We start from the raw sequence: 22,525 nt of genomic DNA, 5'->3' as shown, positions 1-22,525 counted from the left end.
TGTTTTTTTTTGTTTCAGCTAAAAAACTGTTTTACAGGGCGAAACCCACTGAATTGTCAAGATGAGGACAAATTGAAGTGGGGATCTGACCCCTTTGTCCCCCTCAGATTTCCATGAAACTTGGCAGGTGTGTGTATAAACGGGCCCAAATGAAGAAATACGTGTTTTTTTTGTTTCGGCAAAAAATTTGTTCTAGGGGGCAACCTCCTCTCAAATACATCTCTATACATCTGCCAAGTTTCATGGAAATCGGAGGGGGAGACTTAGACCTCCCTAGTAAGTGTATTAATTAATTACAAATCGCGCACGCGCGCACACACACTATATATCTCTCTCTCTCTGCGTGCGTGCGTGCGTGCGTGCGTGCGTGCGTGCGTGCGTGCGTGCGTGCGTGCGTGCGTGCGTGCGTGTGCGTGCGTGCGTGCGTGCGTGCGTGCGTGCGTGCGTGCGTGCGTGGGTGTGTGTGTGTGTGTGTGTGTGTGTGTGTGTATTATATATATATGTATATTAGCAGGTAACAATATGTTATCAGCACATTCTTACTTTCCAAAGAAGCGCATGTGGGATGGCAAAACGGATCCGGATCTGAAAGTTTTGGATCCGGATCCGAAAGTTCTCGATCCGGATCCAAAAGTACCAGATCCGGATCCGAAAGTTCTGGATCTGGATCCGAAAGTTCTGGATCTGGATCCGAAAGTTCTGGATCCGGATCCAAAAGTACCGGATCCGGATCTGAAAGTACCGGATCCAGATCCGAAAGTACCGGATCCGGATCTGAAAGTATCTGATCCGGATCTGAAAATTCCGGATCTGCAGATCCGGATCCGAAAAATTTTAGGATCCGGATCCTAAGGATCCAGAACCAACCGGATCCGGATTTCGGATCCACCAGGATCCGGATCTGGTCATCCCTAATCTCTACAGGCTAACCCTTCATTGCATGTGCAGCACTACCTCCCCACCTACTACCATTTCTACAACTAAAAATCACAAAATCCTGAACTTTCCATTGGCCTACAATTTATTATAGGAAAATAATAACACAAGAAAAAGTGAAAAAGTTTTAATATTTAAGGCTGTTATAATTGATTTTTATCATTTACAAAATTCAGGAACAACATACTGACCAATTTCAGGAAGATTTGAAGACAAGAAAGGAAATGGTTATTAACAAGTACAATAATCACATATTATCATACATATAGATTAAAAAGTTGACTAAATAACAGTTTAACCACCCAAATTAAGTAAGTACCAATGGTATGACCTACTGCAAAACTTCTTTCTTCTGTTATGGATAAATCAAGACATTACAAACAATAATAAAAAGCAAACATATTCAACATATAAATGCTAGATTAGGTACAAATGGTTCATTATTACTAGGAGGCAAAGCATCCACCAGCAAAACTAAATAGTTCCTCTTCTGCTCAAACTAATAAAAACGTGTACATAACAAAACAAGAAAAATCTCCTATGACCACAGTATATGTAAAACGTACCTATACAAAATCTTGAGCTTTGGTATGTAAAAATTCTTGTAACAATTTCACCCAATTTTACTAGCCAGGAATAAATGGTAAATAATCTAAACTACATCTTTTACAAGATAATCTCTTCTTCAAAATTATGCAAATTTCTACAGAACAGAAAAAAAAAAGAAACTATGTTACTGTAACTATAACATAACAATCACTTCTTATTTCTACCCCATGGCATGAATCACCTTTTACTAGAAGCTATTTATTTTTTCATGTAAGCATGCAGATAATCTTCCTTCACATTTTGACAATGCCATACAGTCAAAGCACAGCATACATAAGGCAACCTTGAAGTTATACTAAGTTTGGTTTTGCATATAGATAGAGAATTTGGAAAATATCTGGAAGTAGTATATGTACAAAAATAGTCTAAGCCATTTCAACTACTTTGAATATTCATCCTATCCTATTTAGACTTTTTTAAACAACTTCAATATATACATAAATATATTTGCCTTTTTTTGTTAAGCCATGTTTTCTTACTTTAATCTCTTTTTTTTATACAAAAATACTTTATTCACACATCTTTACATAGCACTTGCCTTGTGAGGCTATCAATTATTTCGAGTTCCATATTGTCTAATCATCAGCTGTAATGAGCTTCACTCTCACTATTAAACTGAAGATTAATAATAATAAAAAATGTATTTCAATGGCATTCATCACTGGTGTCTTTTTTTTTCTTTCATATCTTCGTTCAATTTTACTTCTGTAAAACTTAGAACTAATGTAAGTATATGGCCAAGAAACTTGCACATAAAACAAAAAAAATTAGCCACTTTTCAATTTTAAAAATTTGCATGTACTTAGGTAAACTAAAGTTCACTTCACCTCAGAGCGGCAACTGGAGAGACACGTTCACTTGTCGATCAGCCTCTGAATTCATCTAGTCTCTCCTCTCAGTCATTTTTTTTTAAAGTGAATGAAACAAAAAAACTATTATGCAAAAATTAACATTTCTGTATATGTGCACTTATTGTTTATGCAGCACTTCTTATTTACAGTACAGAAAAATAACCTGAGAACTCACAACACAACTTCCAAACTGAATCACAAATATATTTTTGCCACCTAATGTCCAATTTTCGTGGGAAAAAATATATATAGAAATCTGTGTGAGGCTGATGCGTAAGACAAACTAATTTGTGGTGAAAAGCAATTTCAAGATTTGATGTGTACATTTCTTTCATCGTCAGCATGAAAAGATTCATTCCTTGCGTTCCTCCTTGAACTTCTGGTGAGGTATGACACTCATATCCGTCTCCACAACACCCGAGGAATTTGTACGAGGAACAAGGAGGACTGTACCATCAGCTGATTGCTGCAAACTGTACTCATATGGAGAATATGGATTCCCATCTGGATCACGAAGAGCCTGAAAACACACATCTATTAAGTGCTCCCACTTACACAGATAAAAAAAAAACTACCCATGTGCATTTCAACATGTGTACACACATGATAAGGACCATGTTATGGCTGCCTTTAGTCTCCCCTCTCCCCCCTTTCAAGGATGGGTGAACCCCTTCATGCAGGTACATTGCTGGAAAAATTACAATCTGAACTGGAAGTCAACCGGACCACCATTACTAACCATTACTAATTACTTACTATTATATATATATTTAAAAAAATGTATGTTGTTCATTGTTTATTGATTTGGTTTATTTTACTTCACTTTTCTGTCACTTTTAGCTAATTGCGAAGATGAGGATGAGTGATGATATGATAAAATTGATGGAGGCTCTCACAAAGAACACCCATGCCCAGGCTGGGATTTGAACCCGGAACCCCTGACATCGTACAAAAAATGCATGTATCAACTTACTTTTGCGAGCAGTCTGCAAAATTTTAAAAAGTACAACAGCAGCAGCTATACACACAATTTAATCTGGAAATACATACTTTAAATAGCCAGTGATGGCACCAGAGGGGGTTGGGAATAAATGCCCTATAGTCAACCAGTCAAAACAAGAAACATTGGATAAATAAATGATTTTTTTGAGTCCTCCACCCAACCTACTCTATCCACCCCTTCTCTTTGTCAACCTACTCTATGTCATAGGCAATTTGCAGTGGCACTGTCACTGCAAATTGCCAATAACTAGAGGCACATATTTTTGGTAAATAAGAAAGCAAAATTTCGGTACAAAACAGAGTCAATTTCGGGTTCAAAAGCAGTAAATAAAACAAAATTTCGGTGTTATAGCGGTGAATAATCAATTCAAAAGTGCTATATAAAATGACATTTTGGTTTTAAAATTGTGAATATGATCCTAAATTTGATTTAAAAACTGCACTTACTACACAAAATATACTTATGCCTTCTAATAGCACATTTATGTAGTTACCAGAGTATTACCAGAGTATTAAGTTTATTCCTGTGTAAAGGGGTCCATTTTTGCTTCTCAAATATTTACAGCAAAATTAATCAATTTTCCATGAATTGCATAACTCACAGGATACTTCAGACTTCAGAAAGTGTTGCGTCGGTATATAAACGGTAAATTTCGTGTTTAAGAGTATATTTCGCATTTTGCAGTTCATTTCGTATTATGTTGTGAGAAAACAGGGTAGGAAAATGCACCTCACACCTTTCAGAAACATGAAAAATGAATATTACAGCATGTTATTTCATATTTTGTGTTTTCGTCAAAAACGAAATTTGCGTGCCTCTACCAATGACATATAGAGTGGTTGCCAGGCACATGCACTCCCTTATGAGTGTCCCTTCATCAATCCTCCTAATCGTCATTCATCCACATCATCACAATTACAAAAGTAGCAGAAAAGCAAAGCAAGGAAAGAAAGCACAACATTTGAAATAACAAATTAATGGTAGTTAAAATTTTAGTTTGGGCAGTGTTTGAACTTGAGACCATTTGATGTAATCTAAAATTTCAAAGATACTGGTAAGGCAACTCTACAAATACTACATCAACAGAGTAGAAAACCTTTGTGGGAAAATTATTCAATGAATTTTAACATTAAAGCTGAGTTGATGTATCAGTATCAGATGATACCAGTGGTATCAGCATTGGAAAGTATCGGTGGTTTTTTATTTTCTGTTTTCCAGTATTTTTGTCTTTTGTGGAGTGACATTTTCGCAGTCTAATTATCTTGAAAATTATACTTTGTGATATTTTTATATTTTGATGTAATTCTTGGATATTTTGAAGCAAAACTCTGGTAAATTTATGCTTATAATTGGAGTGGAATACTAAGCCACTAATATAGGGTGGCGCGGAGTCGACTGACACATTTCAAATGGTCATAGATAATATATGGAATGAGGGAAAAATAAGCAAAACTTATTACTATATATTATAACTTATAACTATAGCGATATAAAAATGTCCAAGTATGCCATTTATTACTTGCAGATTACAAGCTTATTTCTTGAAAACTACATCAGGAAGATGGCCTTCATTTACATCAATGTAATGCAAGCATGTCTGCAAGTTGATGCACACGTGCCTCCGTAGGTCCTCATCAATAGCTGCAACTTCCGTCAACAATTGCTTGTTTGAGTTCTTGAATAGTCTAGTTAGTCATCATACGCCTCTGGAACACATGGTCTTTCAAGAACCCCCATGAAAAAAGATGGTACACTAAGGTCGGGCAGCCACAAGATGTCACCAAAACGAGAGACAACAGTTTCGAACACAGGTAATACGTTATACGTTCCAACGCACCATTGCAACTGATGATAAATGAAATTATGTTCTCTCCTCTACTGTTCCCCTTCCGCCAACCTCGCAAGCTATCATGCTGGCGCAATATTCAAATTTGAAATGTGTCAGTCGGCTCCATGCCACCCATTATTAATCAGTATTTTGAACAGCTTTTAATTGTTACAGATTTGAAGCATGGTATCAGCGTACCAGTTCAGCCCTATTTAACACACAAATTGACACAAGAATAGGTGAATGCTGAAACTCATGGAAAGGCAGTGTGTTTGAAATCTCGCTTTCTGTCTATTTGTTTTGGAAGAAGACCTGATTGAACAGAAATCGGCAAGTACCATACTACAATCAACATCACAAGCATGAAGAGAGAGAGTGTGTGTGTTTTGTTTCTTTGTCACTGAGTACAGTGCGAGAGATGCTCTCTCTCCCAGTTAGGAAAATCATCCAAAGCATCTCCCAACCTATTCTAATGTCACCACGTCAAACATGAGAGAGCATTCCTCCAGCTGTTCCCAGGGTTCGAACAAACATAACCCCCCCCCCCACACCCCAAAAAAAAAAACCTAACAATTCCCACTTCAAGGACACATTGAAAATATGTTTTGCCTAAAATCTGAACAGTGCAGTAAATAAAGGTTTCCCCAATTATATTATCATTTTTCTGGATAGATGCAGTGAAAGAACAGAAAATCTATTCCAACTTTACCTGGAAGACATGTCGATACAGCTGAGTGAATTTCTCTTTAAGGCGCTGGCGTTCTGACAACATATAATCCTTTTCTCTCAACAGACGCTGTTTCCGATCCCTCATCTGCTTGACTTCATCAGCCAAACTTAAAATTTGATCCAGCTTCCTCTTTCTACAATTCTGGGCAGCAACCTAAAAGAGAAGACAAATTCAAAATTTTCTCACATACAAATATGGTATTCTAAAAGATCCCAAAAATTTTATTTTCTCAGCAAACTACTCTTGCCTACCATGTTACGATTTCAGCAGCAATTTTACAAAAGTAAGGTTCTAGTGTAACATCTTTTTAAGACTACATGCAAATCCTTATACTTCTTCACGTTAATCTTTCTCACTCTATGACATGCTTTGTAAAAAGCAAACATGCTTTCAACACACAAATTCACTGATATACTGAATTACACTATCACTCAAAATTTTGTACTGGGCTTATCCTCCCTTTCATCTGTTTGAATATAATTTTTACATTAGTTTTACCACTGCAGCAGCTACACGAGTCATTCTGCAATGTTAACTACTTCGAGGCATTGTTATTTCTGCAAAACCTAAGCTTTCATTTTGAAATTTGAGACCAGGCCCAAACAAACATCAGAAGTGAATTTTAACTGGGTAAATGCTGTTAATTTCAATTTTAGAAGTCTTCTTTTTCAACAAACTAGCAAAAGGCCGATTAGAAGAGCTTAGCTCAACCAAAAGTCCACGTTTTTGAGTAAGATAGTCATGGACCTACCTTATTTTTGCCTCTTCTTCGAACGTCACGGATCAGGGAGAGCTGTGCCTCTGTAAGGTCATATTTAGATAAACGCTCATTAAACTCATCCATTGGAAGGTTGATTATGTCGTCAACTGTGATAGGGATGTTCATGGATCTGGCTCTCTTCTCATCTCTGGAGAGATGCTCTTCCTCTGCCTTCCGACCTGCAATTAACACGTTAACTTCCATTATATGATCTTTGCATGGATGGTAGAGCACATTTTTAATTCAGCAGCCTTTGACCTTCCCTATCCTCAGATTAATGAGAACATTTTTTTTATTTATAATATTTCTATGAAAATATATTTGGTCTAGGAATTAATTCGTGCGGTTGTTACGCACACATTGAAGCTGTAGTTCAAACACAAAATACATAAATACCTTAAGAAAAATATTGTCCATCGTGAGCCACCATTTTCGCCCATCTGTCAGGCAAGTTACGGATTCCATGGCGAAAGAAGTCCTCATCCTTTGAAGCGATCCAGTCAGAGACCCATTTTTCGATATCTTCTGAAGAAGTGAACCGCTGTCCAATCAAATCATTATTCATGCAATCGAACAAGTAGTAGTCCGAAGGAGCAACGTCTGGTGAATACGGCGGGTGGGGTAAAACTTCCCATCTGACATTTTCTAAATAGGTTTTGACCGGTTTTGCAACATGTGGGCGAGCGTTATCATGTTAAAAATAAGTTTATCATGTATGTTCTCCCATTCTGGTCGTTTCCTGGCCAGAGCTTGCTTCAAACGCATTAATTGTCGTCGATAACGTTCTCCATTAATAGTTTCACCCGGTTGCAGCAGCTCATAGTACACCACACCTTTCATATCCCACCATATGCACAGCATAACCTTTGCACAGTGAATATCTCATTTCGGTTGTGATGGACCTGGTTCACCTGGCTTCACCCAGGCCTTTTTTCGTTTCAGGTTCTCGTAATGGATCCACTTCTCATCGCCAGTAACAATGCGATGCAAAAACCCCTTTCTTTTCTGTCTTTGAAGCAGCAATTCGCAAATGGTTTTTCGTCTTTCAACATCTCTGTCTTTCAATTCATGTGGAACCCAATGTGACATCTTTTGAATCATTCCCATGGCTTTGAGGCGTTTGGAAACTGTTGTTTCATCAACGCCTAATGCTTCTGTAAGTTCTTCCTGCATTTGACACAAATCCTGATCGAGCAATGCTCTCAATTCTTAGTCTTCAAATTTTTTTGGCTGTCCAGGTCGCTCTTGGTCTTCCAGGCCGAAATCACCACTTCTAAACCGTGCAAACCACTTCTGACACGTTCGCTCAGCTAGCGCATGGTCACCATACACTTCCACCAAAATACGATGACTTTCGGTAGCACTTTTCTGCATGTTAAAGTAATGAAGCAGAACACCCCGCAAAAACACTTTATCTGGCACGAACTGCGCCATGTTCAGTTGACAACAAAATGCTGTTGTTGACGCGTCAATCCACTGCCCTATACTACGAACGATGCGCGCTGACAGGAGTTTTCAACGCATGTGTGGATACACGGAACTGTGGGACGATACGCTCGTTACGCCATCTCTTGTCCAGGCACACGAATTAATTCCTAAACCAAATACATTACACTTGCTTGTCTGTTATATTAAACATTAATTTATCTAAATCGAGTTTATCCAAAACAGTTTTTAGAAAAAAAATTTAAAACACACAAAAACAGCACTATAATTGATATTTTATATATTTATATAGTTACATAATTTACATCATTCAGTACATAATGAAATGTAGAGTATATTATGCTCAACAACTAGGTGATGAACTAATAAATAATAATAAGTGTGGCTCACTGGTGGCATAGTGAAAGGTCCATGCCTTGCAGTAGTGTATCTATAAAATTTGACCTGGTTTACTGCAGCAATTCTTATTCATTGCATATATTTATTATATATTAATTAGATATAGTAGAAATAAAACACCAATGCAGGTATGCAATTAAAACAAAAACAGAAGTCTGACAACTTCAAATTTTTCTTCAATTTCTATACATATGAAAAAGGTGGTTCACTGGCGGTAAACCAGATACCATGGGGGAATCTGCCACTGTTGCCTCGTAATCAAAGGTCCTAGGTTCAATACCCAGTGGAGGCACATAGTGGTTTGGATCCCACTTTAAACTGTAGGTCCAGTTCCAATTAGCCTATCTGTGCATAAAGTGGACTTACCAGAGAAGTATTATAATCATAATAATAACCAGCACACAGTTTATGAGCAAATATCTGTACCCTATTATTGTGTCATCTATGATAAATTTTACTCTGTACACCACTACACATTTCTTCTTTCAGTATTTGTATTGCTTGAAATGATGCTGATGGTTTGTGAAAAATCCAAGCGACCAAGCATGATATTGCAATCATGCACAAACCACTGGAGATAAACTTGAGCCTGCATGACAATGCAACAACAATGCAGGGAACGTCAAATTTACTACATCAGAAATTTTCATACAGTAAATGCTGGTATAATTTACGGGACGAAGGATCCACTTTAAAGAGTCTAACAACTAGGATAGTCTCACTGAAGATGTAATAGTTATTCACGGGGAAAGGTAGAATGTCAACTGGAAACCCAGACTTCAATAAAATCCCACTGGCTGCTAACACTGTACTTGAGCAAAAGTGTAGACACTAAAGTGATGTTGAACCCAACTGACTTATCAGCTACAAACCAAACAGTGGGACATCGCATACAAAAACATGTAAAAATTAAGTTCATTCTTTCCAGTGCATTTCAGTCCTTCAAGCTGAGAGTTCTGAGCTGAGAACATTTACCAGAACTCGGCTGGTTAAAATCTTTCTTCACACATATCTATTAAAGGTTCAAAATTGATTCAAATGAATATCCTTAACCATTCTCTTCTCTTGAAATGTCCTTATTATGTGATAGCAATGTATTAAAACAACATAAAAGCCTTTGTAGTTTCACAAATGTATGAGCTGTATCAAATAAATTACCTTTTTGCTTGTCTCTTGTAATGGGCCTTTGCAAAACACCTGTATTCTCTGCTGGCAAATGATATGAATGGTTATGATGTATGTGGTCTAAGTGTGGCCGTGGTTCTGAAAGTTTAAGAAAGCATATTAATGAAAGCAGCACAGTTTTACAACTATATTTGTATTTTAAAAACTTCTTATGCAACTTGCTAGAACAATCATGGTAAAATCTAAATTACCTTGTATCTAGAAAACTAAAACAAACAGAACAAAACACACTAAAAACTTAGATCCAACTTGCATATTCTCCTCCCTGATAATGACCCTGAGAGGGGGTTGAAAGCTTGGATATAAGTTTTTAATGTGTTTCATGTTATTTTATTTATAGTTTTCTGACTACAAGATAAGTCAGATTTTATCACAACTATAATTGTGCTGAATCTTTCAACTACCTCCTCTTTCTAACAACATGCCATAAATGTTTAACATCCAGCAGGATTTGTAATAAACAAATACAAGTAATGGAATTCTGAATTATTCAAAACAAAGAAAATAAGTCACAGTAAAGACAGTGTTGAGGATGTGTAATTTGCTGTCTTCAAGACATAATTGATCTCTTGTTCTCTGCTTTCAGTTTTTGTATGGGGTGCAACATTGTGTTGGGAAAAATCCTGGATGCTACAAAAATTGTGAGGAAAAGCAGCTAGAAGCAGGGTGGTATGTGTAAAGGAGGGGGGGGGGGATGAGGAAGGTTTCACCCTCCTGGTTCTAAATAATTTAGCCCCTGAGGGCATACATGAAGAAGTTACTGGAAAAAACTTCATTGGAAAATTTACACCTGGCTAGAAGCTTTAGAAATGTGGTTATGGCAAAGAAGGGTGAGCAGGAAAATGAGTAGCCAAAGTAAGAAGTTGAACTGATCTGTTCTGCAAGGAGTTGGTGAAAAAAAAGAGTAATTTTGGTAGTGATTAAGAAGAGAAAACAGAACTGCTTTGGGCACTGGGTATGCAAGAACTGCCTGCTGCAAGATGCACAAAAAGAATGGTTAATGGGAAAATAATGTGGGGAAAAAAGAAGATATCAGCTGATATGATGATATTAAATTAAATGGATCCTACATCAACATGAAGAATGAGGTGCAAAATTGAAAAGCCTGGAGATTGCAGTGAAAACTTGCTTATTTGGTTGAAAAGAAGAAACAAATTAATATATTAGCTTAATAAATTACATGTATATTATTAATTTAACCTTGACAATTTTACAGTGAAATTCACGTCAAAATGTTAACATAACTGTTACCAAGTAATTTCATGAATTAGCAGATGAACATTGCTGAACACATTAGCATTCTTTCAAATCAAAGAAAGGAAGACTTCTATCACAATTGGAATGGATTTAATTTACTTTGCACATCATTTCCAAACTTGCATTTACCTGCATGGTGCCTTGCGAAATCCATGCTACAACTGTATTTCATTTCAAGAGGCTTCACTGAGGCAACATCAATTGGACCATGGAATGCAGGAGTAGTGGCTGCAGCTGCACCAGCTTCACCGTACTCATACTTGATAGGAACAGGCTGAATTCCTCCACTACTGTGATTGTTCAATGACGATCCACCTACACAACAGACAACAGTTTTGTTTGACTTACTAGTTACAAGATAGTACACTTTACCACACATGTTTCAAAAAGCAAGAATTCAGAAATGGTTCCTTTTCCATACACTTATCAAACTTTCTAATAAGAATGTAATGATTTCAAAATCTACCATTACGAATAACATACTGATTCAAAATTTAATGGCGAACTTGTCATGAAGTATCTGATTGATTTTCTTACATCCTTAAATAATTTCTATTAATATTTTTGGCTATTTTATGTCACTTTTCTACTTCTTGGGTTAATTACGACAATGAGAATACATAGTGAACAGATGTAATGTATGATGGGACAAACAATGAAAACATCCAGGCCTTGACATTGCTCAAACCCGCGACCTCTGGTACTGCAGTTCATAATGTTATGCTAACCACTCTGCCACAGAGGGCAGCATTATTAAGTAATGTGTGTGATAATGAGTTATGTAGTAGTAGCTATGTAGTTTGGAAGTGTGTTGAAATGGCTAAATGTAAAGTTCAGATGTTTCCAGCATGGTCACATTGCCGATTCACAGAAGAAAGATGGATTCATGAAGCAACCAGATCCAAAAAGGAAATCAAAATATGAATTGGTACTTTAGTCAGATTAATCACTGCTTATGAGGATGGGTGGGACTGGTTGAGAAGTTAAAAAACCTGCACTTATGGCCAATGTATAGCCTTTTCCCCACATTTTCTCATCGCTGTAGAGTGAATAATAAGTGGTCCATCGCCACCCTAAAGTAAGACATCAAAGGTGGCATTATGGCTATTGGTGTGGAATGTGGATCAACCATTCTTATGTTCAAGACCTCATCTCACTGACTCCTTGACCTAATGATTCCTTCCACCCATTACCCCTATACACAGATACATCAGCCCAGTGCTCAAAGTGGAAATTCCTAGCTGGAAGGTGCTGTGTTTTTTGTTGTGACGTTTCAAGAGAACACACACACTCCTTTCATCATACATTTATTTTTAGTTTGATTAAAGATACAGTTATAACAATGGTTATTTTTTTTAACAAAAAAAAATCAATTATACATTGGATGTTGTCAATGTTACATTGTTGTAATATTCAAAGTAGCAACTTAACTGTGAAACAAGCAGTCTGTTTATTTTTATTTCAGATAAAAATTTTGATCACATTTAAAAAAAAGTATGAATCCCAAATATCATCAGGCAATTTAAAATCATCATTACTTTCACAGAGTTTCTGGATGTTTTCAGTTACATTAATTTTTAAATATGGTGGCTTACTCCACTTGTGAAAAACAAAACTCCATAGTGGGTCTATGTTACCATTTTCATTATTTTAATTTATTCCAGTGTTCTTCTGCAAAGAACAAAGCTTCCCAGACATTCAAATCTATGTTTCCTGTCACTCTTTTTAATATCCTTCTCTTTTTAACCATATGCTTCTTCTCGATGTTTAAAAATTTAAACCCAAGAACAGGTTTGTCAGTTCACATCATCATAAAGTTGCTACTTTGTATATTACAACAATGTAACATTAATCAATTCTTTTGTTAATTTTTTTTAACCATTGTTATAACTGTATCTTTAATCAAACTAGAAATAAATGTCTGATGAAGGGAGCGTGTGTTCTCTTGAAACATCACAACAAAAAACTGTGTTTTTATGCTTGTAATAACCGTAGACTACAAGTAAAATAACAAATCATTCTAGCTGGGGAAATACTTCATGAACATTTTCTTAACTGAGGAATATAACATCCTCTCCTCCCCACTTCGTGCATTGACTCTGTTAAAAAACCTGGGAAAAGGTATGTATATAAGCTATGAATGCAAATTTACCCTCTGGTCTTAATCGTGCCAAACAGTAGACTTCTCATAATACGAACTACCCCACCAGAAAAGAAAAATTCTGCCTGAAGTACCACTTTGTTTTGTGAGCAGTACACTTTCCATCCTCTTTCTGTCACCCTACAGGGTTGAACACCATCTTGCTTCTACATGTCAAGGATGTGGCAATGCCACAAAAGAACTGAAATGGTGAGGTTTGGTGAGCTTATTGTGAAAGATATGTTACCCTGTATACATTAAAAGTTGTTTTATTAAGTTCAGCAACTCAAACAGGTTCTGCATAATTTGGGAAATGAGGAAACAAAGTGGAACAACTGAAGTCTTCACTGTGTGCTATCAGGTAGTATGAATTCACATACACAATGTGAACTTGTGTGTTGCTGTGTGTCGTACAATGTACAAGAGAGGGCTGCTTGTATCATATGGCTGGTGAAACATAAATCTGTGATTCTGGTGCAAACACAGTTTAGATGCCAATACCAAAAGGATCTACTGCATGAGAACAATATCTATGAATGGTTTATACAGTTACAGAAAATAGGTAGTGTGGAGAGAAAAAAATATCAGGAACAATGAAGATATCAGGTCAAAGAGTGAGTTTTGTTTGAGCATGTGCTGTCATGTCAATGGTACACATACTGAAACCTACTGGCATAGTAATGCTGTCCAGAATGTGTTTCAGTTGATACAGAATTTGTTTTAGTGTGTTTCAGTTGGAAAGTGTTTGAGTTGCTGAACCTATCTTCATTGTATAATAGTAACATATCGGGCCGGACCCTGTGGCTGAATGGTTAGCACATCATGCTGCGATGCCAGGGGTCTCGGGTTTGAATCCTGCTCGGGCATGGTTGTTTGTGAATGTCCATTCATCAATTTCATCACTCAACCCTATCTTCGCAAACTAGCAAAGAGGCACAAAGGCGAAGTAAAATAAAATAATAATAAATCAATCAAATAAATAAATAGTAAGATATCTTTCTTGCACAATAACCTCAACAATGTGTGGTGCGGTGTGATTCAGTTTATATTCAGTATTATATGCTCCTGCTCTACAGTGATTCGGTGCTTCTTTAACTCTTCTGTGATAATGTGGTAAAAAACCATGAAATATTGAAAATCATTTCTATTGCCGTAAGTGTTTTTATTGTCTCCTACATCATTTTTGTTTATCCGCCCTTCTGGCACCTTTCCTCATTCTTTTCCTGTGTGTGTGTATGTATATATTAATAGTTGTATATAAATTAAAAGCAGGTACTGCATGTAATTAGACTCTTATGTTAGCTTACCTGTACCTTGGTCCTGGAAGTACCTCTTCCCAAACATCTGATGTTTCTTCTGTGCCACAGGTGGAGGTATTCTGTGGGAGGCATCTGTGGTCCCCACAGTTGTTCCAGAATGCTGTCGCCCTGAGTAGCTGTAGTCATATGGACGGTATTTGTGGTGTGCAGTGCTGTCAAATAAACTCCTGTTAAAACCGTTTGTTCAAGAATGATTTACGCCTTGTGCCAATGTGATTTACATACATGAACAATTTATAGTGTTTTGTTTGTCCGGCACAAATATTTCTTTTATGAACAATAATTGTGTTTCACATGTTTATCATTCAATCAAATGTAGAAATAAGGATGCACAGTCATGTGTTAACCCGGTCACAGGCTAGTCTATGATATTTATTTTTCTCCTCTTCCATTTTTATATCAATTGGATTTTAATTAGTCAAAATGAAAACTTTCTGGGTATCTTGCAAAGTCTACAAAATGCTGTGCAAGTTATTTGTAGAGTGGAAATTATGCAAATTGCATAATTGTATTTAATTCTACGCAAATAAATGAAGGAATTAATGGATCTCGTCATTTAATATACTGATTACCTCATATATGATATGGAATATTTTAAAGCAAAACTGTAGTATATTCATATGGTATACATGCAATGAAATACTTTTCTATAAAGGTTTATATCTATAATAATATATATTTACATTTAAATGTTTCATTAATTTAGTATTGGTACAAGTGGGGACAATATTGGTGTCACCGCTGTTCTTGTCAGTTTAAAGTCCACTTTATACCAGACAGGTTAATCGAGACTGGACCTATGGTTTAAAGTGGGATACAAACCATCATGTGTCTCCACCACATATCAAACCTATGACCCCTTGGTTAGAAGGCATCAACGTTACCACCATGCCATCGAGTGGCCAGATTGGTGTCAGTATCATTGTTGGCACAAAGTGGTATTGGATCAGTTCAAATTCTAATCATGTTTTTTTATTGCTTTTTGTTTGTAATATGTATTTCTTTAACAATTTATCCTGTATTGTTTAAAATGGGGAAACAGGGAGGTAGTAGTACAGAGACAGCTTGATAGTTGGAATGAGGAAATTAGAAGAGCAGGAATGAAATTCAGTGCAGAAAAGAGTGAGGTGCTAATAACAACAAGAAACAGAGCCAGAAATGAACCAAGAATAAAGATGGACATGGAAGAGTTGAGGGTAGTGGAGAGCTTCAAATATCTAGGAAGCATAAACGAGAGAAGTGGAATAATAGATGAGGAGGTAAACAGAAGAGGACAAATGGGTGGTGGACTATATCAAAGCATTTTAAAGATTAATATGGAACAGGGATGTACCTATGAAATGCAAGAAGGTAATATATAACACATTCTATATGCCAATAATTACATACGGAGCAGAGACTTGGACAATGACAGAGAGAGACAAAAGAAAGATGCAGGCATTGGTGATGAAATTTTTAAGGAGTATATTGGAGAAGACTAGAAGGGATAGAATAAGGAATGAGGAGATCCGACAGACAGTGGGTGTGGTGAAGCTTCAGGACAGGATAGATCAGGCACCAATGAGATGGTTCAGACACATGAAGAGGATGGATGCAGAAAGACTACCAGTAAGAGCTTACAATGTACAAGGAGTGGGAATAAGGTCAAGGGAGAGACCAAGATGTCGGTGGAAAGAGCAGATAGCGGAGAGTGTAAGGAGAAGAGGACAAGATGGAACACCATGTAAAGAGAGGAGTGGTAGAAGACCAGGAAAAATGGAGAGGCTTGACTTCTTTGCTGACCCAGCCAAAGGCAGGAAACAGCAAAGGATGAATGATGATGTTTAATTTATCCTCAACAGTTTTATACTTCATGATTCGTAGTTCAACATGCAGACATTCAACATTTCTCCTACTTTCTTAACAATTAATGTACATTTCAGAATACATATTAGTTTGTACATAAAAAAAAAAATAAACTACCAAAATATAAAACAACAATAATTATGTCATGAACGGAAAGAGGTTTAATCTTTTATCTTACCTGTTATGATAGTCAATGCCATAACCTGCCTGCGACTCCCCATTGTGGCCAGAATCAGATCCTGTTTCCATCCATTCACCATCTGATATTGAGGGCACCCTTTCAGATCCCATCGAACTCACAGCACTGTCACTGGAAGCATCCATGCGCTCTTCTGTTGTTGGCACTGGGACTGTGGTACTGGTATTGTCCAACATGCGCATGGTGTACATGCCTACAAAGGACGACAAAGTAAGGTATTATAACCGCAGCAAGATTAGTTGTATACTATGTAGTAGTGTTATATTCTATTAGCAGAATCAAACAATTTAAATCAGCATATTATATAAAATATTGTGTACTTGAAGAACTATTGTTGTTTGTTCTGTATCTTCTCTTCAAACTGTGTCAACTACTGTAATAAGGCTTGGTAAACATACCTTCTTTGTATTTCTAAATGTCACTATTGATGCTGATCCTCTAGTAACATATAAAAATATGAAGCCCTGGAGATTCATGAAGATTATTTAATATACCTTGGGTTTTCCACATTATTTTCATAAATATAGAAAACACCAGACTGCAAGTGACTCATTTTGATGCAAGAATCATGACACTTTCTAAAATTTTAATGCTTTCATGTTTTTATTTTAGTGCATGAAGAGTAAAGTGAAAATTTAATTTTGAATCATGCAAACTTCAAAAAGAGTATTTAACATGTTGTCAACCACAGGAAAATTAATACAACTGTAAACCTCTCTCTCAGCTTAACTGCATTATATGGAACCTGATCATGTTGAAATACTGCAATCTGAATAAATTTTACCTTCATTCATAGCCATATCCATAAGTTGTAGATCCTCATCATTCAAAATGGAAGACAAAAATCCCTCTGTTGTCTGATTCATTTCATTGCTTGAATTCTGAAATGTACAGAGTACCATTAATTAAATAAAGAATAAATTGACAACTAAAATTTTTCTTGGGTATTTATATTTGCATATTTATCTTATGTATGGCATCTACTTACATTCTTCCTTGTAGGGTACACAATCTCTGTTGCCAGTACTCTGTCCTACACTGCTTTTCAGAATTTGTTTCAATCAGACAAATTAAAATGTTCAATGTGCACTTCTGCACTAGTGAATTCTGATATGTGAACAAAAGTCTTCATATTCCAATATGTTCTATTTGAAAACAACACACATTAGATCTCTGGCAGAGATGCAGGTCATTGATTTCTCAATTGATAGTGATGATCGACCTATAAATGCCACATCGATATATTGGTAAATTTGCTGATAATATTTTTTCCTGCTGACCTTTGGCAGAGTGGTCAGTGTAACAAGTTGTGAAGCCAGAAGTACTAGGTTCAAACACTGGTTAAGGCACAGATGTATCATTGTGTTTGTCCCACATATATAATACATTTCGCCTGTGGAATATATCATTTAAGAATTGAAGTCAATGTTTGTTTTTTATTACTATCTGTAAAGGCCTCCCATGTAGGCAAATGATTTACGCTCTCCCTTTTGGTGTGATCGGTCTGGGTTTGATTCCCACTGGGAGCCCTCAAAATTTCAGTGTTGACTCAGCATCGTGAGGACAGTTAGGGTAGGCTACTTGAAAAGAAAAAGTAGCAATCTCTGGCATCAAAAGCAAGAGAACAGCGACAATGGGACTTGATGTGCTGACTATGTATCATCACCCAATGTAAAAAATAAAATTAAAAAACGACAACACACTGGCTGTTGTGCCATGGAGTTCAGTTGTATGCACGCACAGAAGGTGCCAGTAAACACTTACCACACACTTTTCTATGTGTGGTGTTTACTGACTCCTTCTTTACATATTTTTGTTTGTCTGCCCTTCTGGCTCTTTTCTTTTATTCTATTCTCGTGTGCGTGCATATGTGTGTGTGTGTGTGTGTGTGTGTTCAGGGTATAAATGTGCAATCTTTCTCAAGTGATGATCAACAATAGTTGAGAATATAGAAAAGTTATACCATAAAAACACAAATCTAAGTTCACAAAATGAGCATTGTGATAATATGGACAATTGCAAAGAATTTTACTCTTGATATATCTATTTTTTGTACATGTGTGATTTCTAAAATTTTCAATATTTATTTTACACTGTCACTGAGGCTAAAAAATACATATTTCTCTGCTGTCTATCATTCTGTTGTTCCACTAGAAAGTACTTCAGAATTCATTGTAACTGTACTCTAGAAATAACTGTAAATGAAAAGCAGTTTAAGTGACACAATTTGCATTTTGAGTGTTGTCCAGGAGCCACTGCTGACAGCACTCAGTACATGGGACACATATCTTTCATAATTTGAAAGGGGACACTTAAACACAGGTCCACGAATACGGCAATATATATTATATCCTAGTACACTAGATATGTTTATGCTAAAACTGTATGGGATCTAGCCTAAACTGTTGATGCTTTATTAGGATATCTTATTATGTTATTTTTCTGTTGCCAAGATTACGTATTGCCACAAAAAAAGTTTTATCTTGTTTGACCTTGTTTTATGCAAATACAGGGTTTTCTTCAGATATGAAATCTAACAGATTGTCATTGTCATCGTCCATAGCAAGTACACTACTAAATATTCGAAATATTTCACATTGTTTTTCACAATTCTCCACACACACACATAACAAAATCTGACTTTGCCTCAGTCTCAGGGGTCCACATTAATTAAAATTACTGCAAGTACACTTCAGTAAATGACTACGATCCAGACATAATTCTTATGTCTATTTTATTATTATCATATATAGAAATTTTTGGCCTACCTTGCAAAAATATATCACATTTTTGAAAAAATAATTTGGTTGGTCTATGAGAAGTGTTTCTTATGATAAAATAAAATTCACACATTTTAACTAATGTTTTCTTACCTGATAATACATCATGTCATGTCCAGGCTCTATTTTAAATGCTGCTTGGGAATTGCTATCTACCATAGGCTCACTGCTGTTTGTTAAATTCATCGATGTAGCAACAGCAGAACCCAAATTGGAGGCACCACCTAAATGGCAAAGTTACGGAAATTAGCATCATTTATAAAAAAATATTATGCAGAAATTGAATGGGAAACAATTCTGCTTACCGTAGGGGAAAAAAAGCATACAAGCATGATAATGTATACTTCAAACACTGTACATATCCTTATTTTCCTTCATGATTACTAATCATCAAGTGGTGTACGTTCCTGTTCAGATAAAGTGACACATACCTTAACTTTCCAATGTTATAAAATGTGCCACTTTATGTGAACAGGAGTGTAGCTCTAAAAAATAGCTGCTTTGGTGCTTGACTTATGATTCTGCTTGTCGAGGTTTTGGATATGAGTCCTGGCCAGAGCACGGGTGGTCTAATTTATTTGCTCTTCTTAAAAGAAAAACTAAAAAAATCTAAGATTGTATTACAAGAAGGTAATGGATAAATATTAGACAACATGTTAAGAATTGACAACTATCAGGGACGTAGCTAGGTTGATCAGTTCGGGGGGGGCCAAATCTGAAATTTGTTCCTATGTAAATATTTCCAGACAGTAAAGGTAAATAACTCTGTGTGTGTAATGTACACACATACACACACACAGATATATATATATATATATATATATATATATATAATATTGATTGATTGATTTGTTGTTTTAAGTCCACTTTATGCACAGTAAGGCTAATCGGGACTGGCCCTACAGTTTAAAGTGGGATCCGAACCACTATGTGCCTCCACCGGGAACCGAACCCGGGATATATATATAATATTATATTACATTATAATATTGCTACATATATAGTGCATTGGTATATTAAACTACTAAGAAGTGTATATAATATACGTATATGGGAATACTGGAGGTCAAATAAAAATTAGAGTTCAACAATTTTCAGGAAGCAAATCAATTTATGTAATTACTATTAAACTATTACTTTACAGTTTGCCTTAATGTATTTTACTTTCTGCTTGTCTCAATGACAACCTCTTCTTTTTTATCGAAACTATATCCTCTGTGGAAGTGCTAAACTGATAAATTATTCTGTGTAGGATCTTTCCTATTCATTCTGGAGGATACCAGGATTTTTTTTTCACCTGTTCGAGCGGCTCCGGTGCCCATCCAGCGTCGTACGTATAAAGTGAGTACATGGAGGAAACTCTGGCAGGTAAACGAGGCCAGGGACGTGGTGCTGATTGATCACATCACCTCCACCTTCGGCCGTGATCAAGAAAGTGTGGAGCCCGAACTACACACCCCTATACGCTTTCATGGCATAGCGAAAAGCACAGGGGAGCACATTACTTTACTTTTTTCATTATTTGGTATCCAGTACGTCATCATTAACAAATCATATTACATACACGCACACATATACACAGTTTTTTGGGGTAACCATTATAATTTGTTACTTATGAGAAACGCTTATACTGAAAGCGAAGCGAACAAGAAAAATATTACTAATTTCATACCTTTCATTCTTTCAAACAGGCAATAACAAATACTTTCACGAGTCGTCATGTAAGTAAACTGCTACATTTTCTTCGTCCTCTTGCATCTGCCCCTCCTCCCTCCCCAAGCCCTCCTACCTCCTCACTAAAGTTATTGCTTGCTCGAAGGCAGCGAGGTCACTGGACTGTTCTGGTACTTGACACCCTGGATAGAAGCAAAATCTAGTAGAATGAATCGAAAACAAAGGTTTACTGGGGAAGGGAAAATTTAACCGTATTTGCGTATTGCCTTACAGAAACGGTGCACTGAAACAGCAGGGGTACAATAACTCAACCCAGGGATAAGTCTTCCCTGCCATTTGAATGCCATTTCCTTCCCTTAATCCCTTAAAGCAAGAAAGACCGCTCCCTGCAATTTGTCAGGTTCGACACAAAGGGGTCTAGTCATACAGTGACGACCACAGATTACAAATAGGTCTCACAGGAACATTTTATGACGGGCAGTTCAGAGAGTATTTGGGACGCAGTGCCGCCTTTGGTTGTCCGCAACCATCTCGCCAACATTTGTTGAACAAGCTTGTTGTACTGTCTCCATTCAAGCTTTGTGCTGGTCTTAGGGCCGCCTGTCAAGATGTTGCTTTCCTGAAGAAAGAAGATCGCGTTTTATTCTAATTTCTGGGCCTTCCCGATGGCGCAGTGGTACCGTCGTTCCCTTGTAATTAAGGGGTCTCGGGTTCGATACCCGGTGGAGGCACATAGTGGTTCGGATCCCACTTGAAACTGTAGGTCCAGTCCCGATTAACCTTACTGTGCACAAAGTGGTCTTAAAACAACTCAATCAATCAATCTTATTTCTGGCTGTGAATTTAGGCAGGGACGTAATTATAACAATAATAGGACGTTATAAAAACATTAATAATAATAATAATAATGACGCTTTTAACATTGAAATTATTGTCAAATTTAAATTCTAGCACATTTAGTAGTATTCCAGCGCAAACAGCACTTTAAATTATGCGCTTGATTTGTAACTCTCCTCTAGACACTAACGTGTGCAGGTTTTTTTCAGAGGGGAGGGGGAGAGACAGTATAACATATTTCATAATTAACCACTTTTAAGCTTCCTTTTGAAAGTTGTTCAAAGACAGAAATTTCGGGAGAGTTATAGCCGCATCAGCTCCCCCATGTGTACACCAGTGCCTCGAGATGTAGTAGGAAAAATAGATGAGTGCCACTATTTTTGCGGCAATTTCGAAAATTGTGCACCTCTTAACTTGCACCCTGCATTCTCGCAAAACGACGTTGATGGTTTGTGCAAGTATCATGCACAAAGACACTGAAGTAGGTGTTTTCACACTTTGTTTATTTCTGTCTTGAGTTCGTGTTATCAGTAGGGAGCGGGTTTATAATAGCCACAAAGCATGCTAAATAGACAGGTAAATTGGCGCCAAAAATGACAAAATTTGACAACTTCAAAAAGCACAAAAAATAGGTAGTAAATATCAACTTGTTATTACCTTTCTTTTTCAGTTTCACACCTATTTTTTTTATTCTACGTATATTATATTTTTTTTAAATGTTGTGCCG

The 22,525-nt window shown here is 36.6% G+C and overlaps 1 protein-coding gene across 5 annotated transcripts in view; it reads right to left on the bottom strand.

Moving 5' to 3' along the window:
- Nucleotides 1-1,048: 1,048 nt before the first annotated feature.
- LOC146003019 (segmentation protein cap'n'collar-like) overlaps nt 1,049-22,525 on the bottom strand; it is a 322,044-nt gene continuing 300,567 nt past the window's right edge. For 4 of the 5 annotated variants that reach the window (XM_083141194.1, XM_083141187.1, XM_083141182.1 and 1 more), the window contains 9 exons: nt 19,381-19,511; nt 17,292-17,388; nt 16,487-16,700; nt 14,452-14,615; nt 11,134-11,319; nt 9,721-9,825; nt 6,709-6,896; nt 5,937-6,110; nt 1,049-2,916 (listed from right to left, as the gene is read on the bottom strand). In XM_083141194.1, the coding sequence (XP_082997320.1) occupies nt 2,749-2,916; nt 5,937-6,110; nt 6,709-6,896; nt 9,721-9,825; nt 11,134-11,319; nt 14,452-14,615; nt 16,487-16,700; nt 17,292-17,388; nt 19,381-19,511 (1,427 nt within the window). In that variant the 3' untranslated portion in view covers nt 1,049-2,748. The remainder of the gene's footprint in view (nt 2,917-5,936; nt 6,111-6,708; nt 6,897-9,720; nt 9,826-11,133; nt 11,320-14,451; nt 14,616-16,486; nt 16,701-17,291; nt 17,389-19,380; nt 19,512-22,525) is intronic. The other variant, XM_083141190.1, reaches the window with a different exon arrangement.

This window comes from Lepisma saccharinum, chromosome 1 (genome assembly GCF_977018435.1).
Source record: "Lepisma saccharinum chromosome 1, izLepSacc3.1, whole genome shotgun sequence".
NCBI lineage: Eukaryota > Metazoa > Arthropoda > Insecta > Zygentoma > Lepismatidae > Lepisma > Lepisma saccharinum.
Note: the sequence above shows the minus strand (reverse complement) of the source record. Positions and strands in the feature narration are given on the sequence as shown.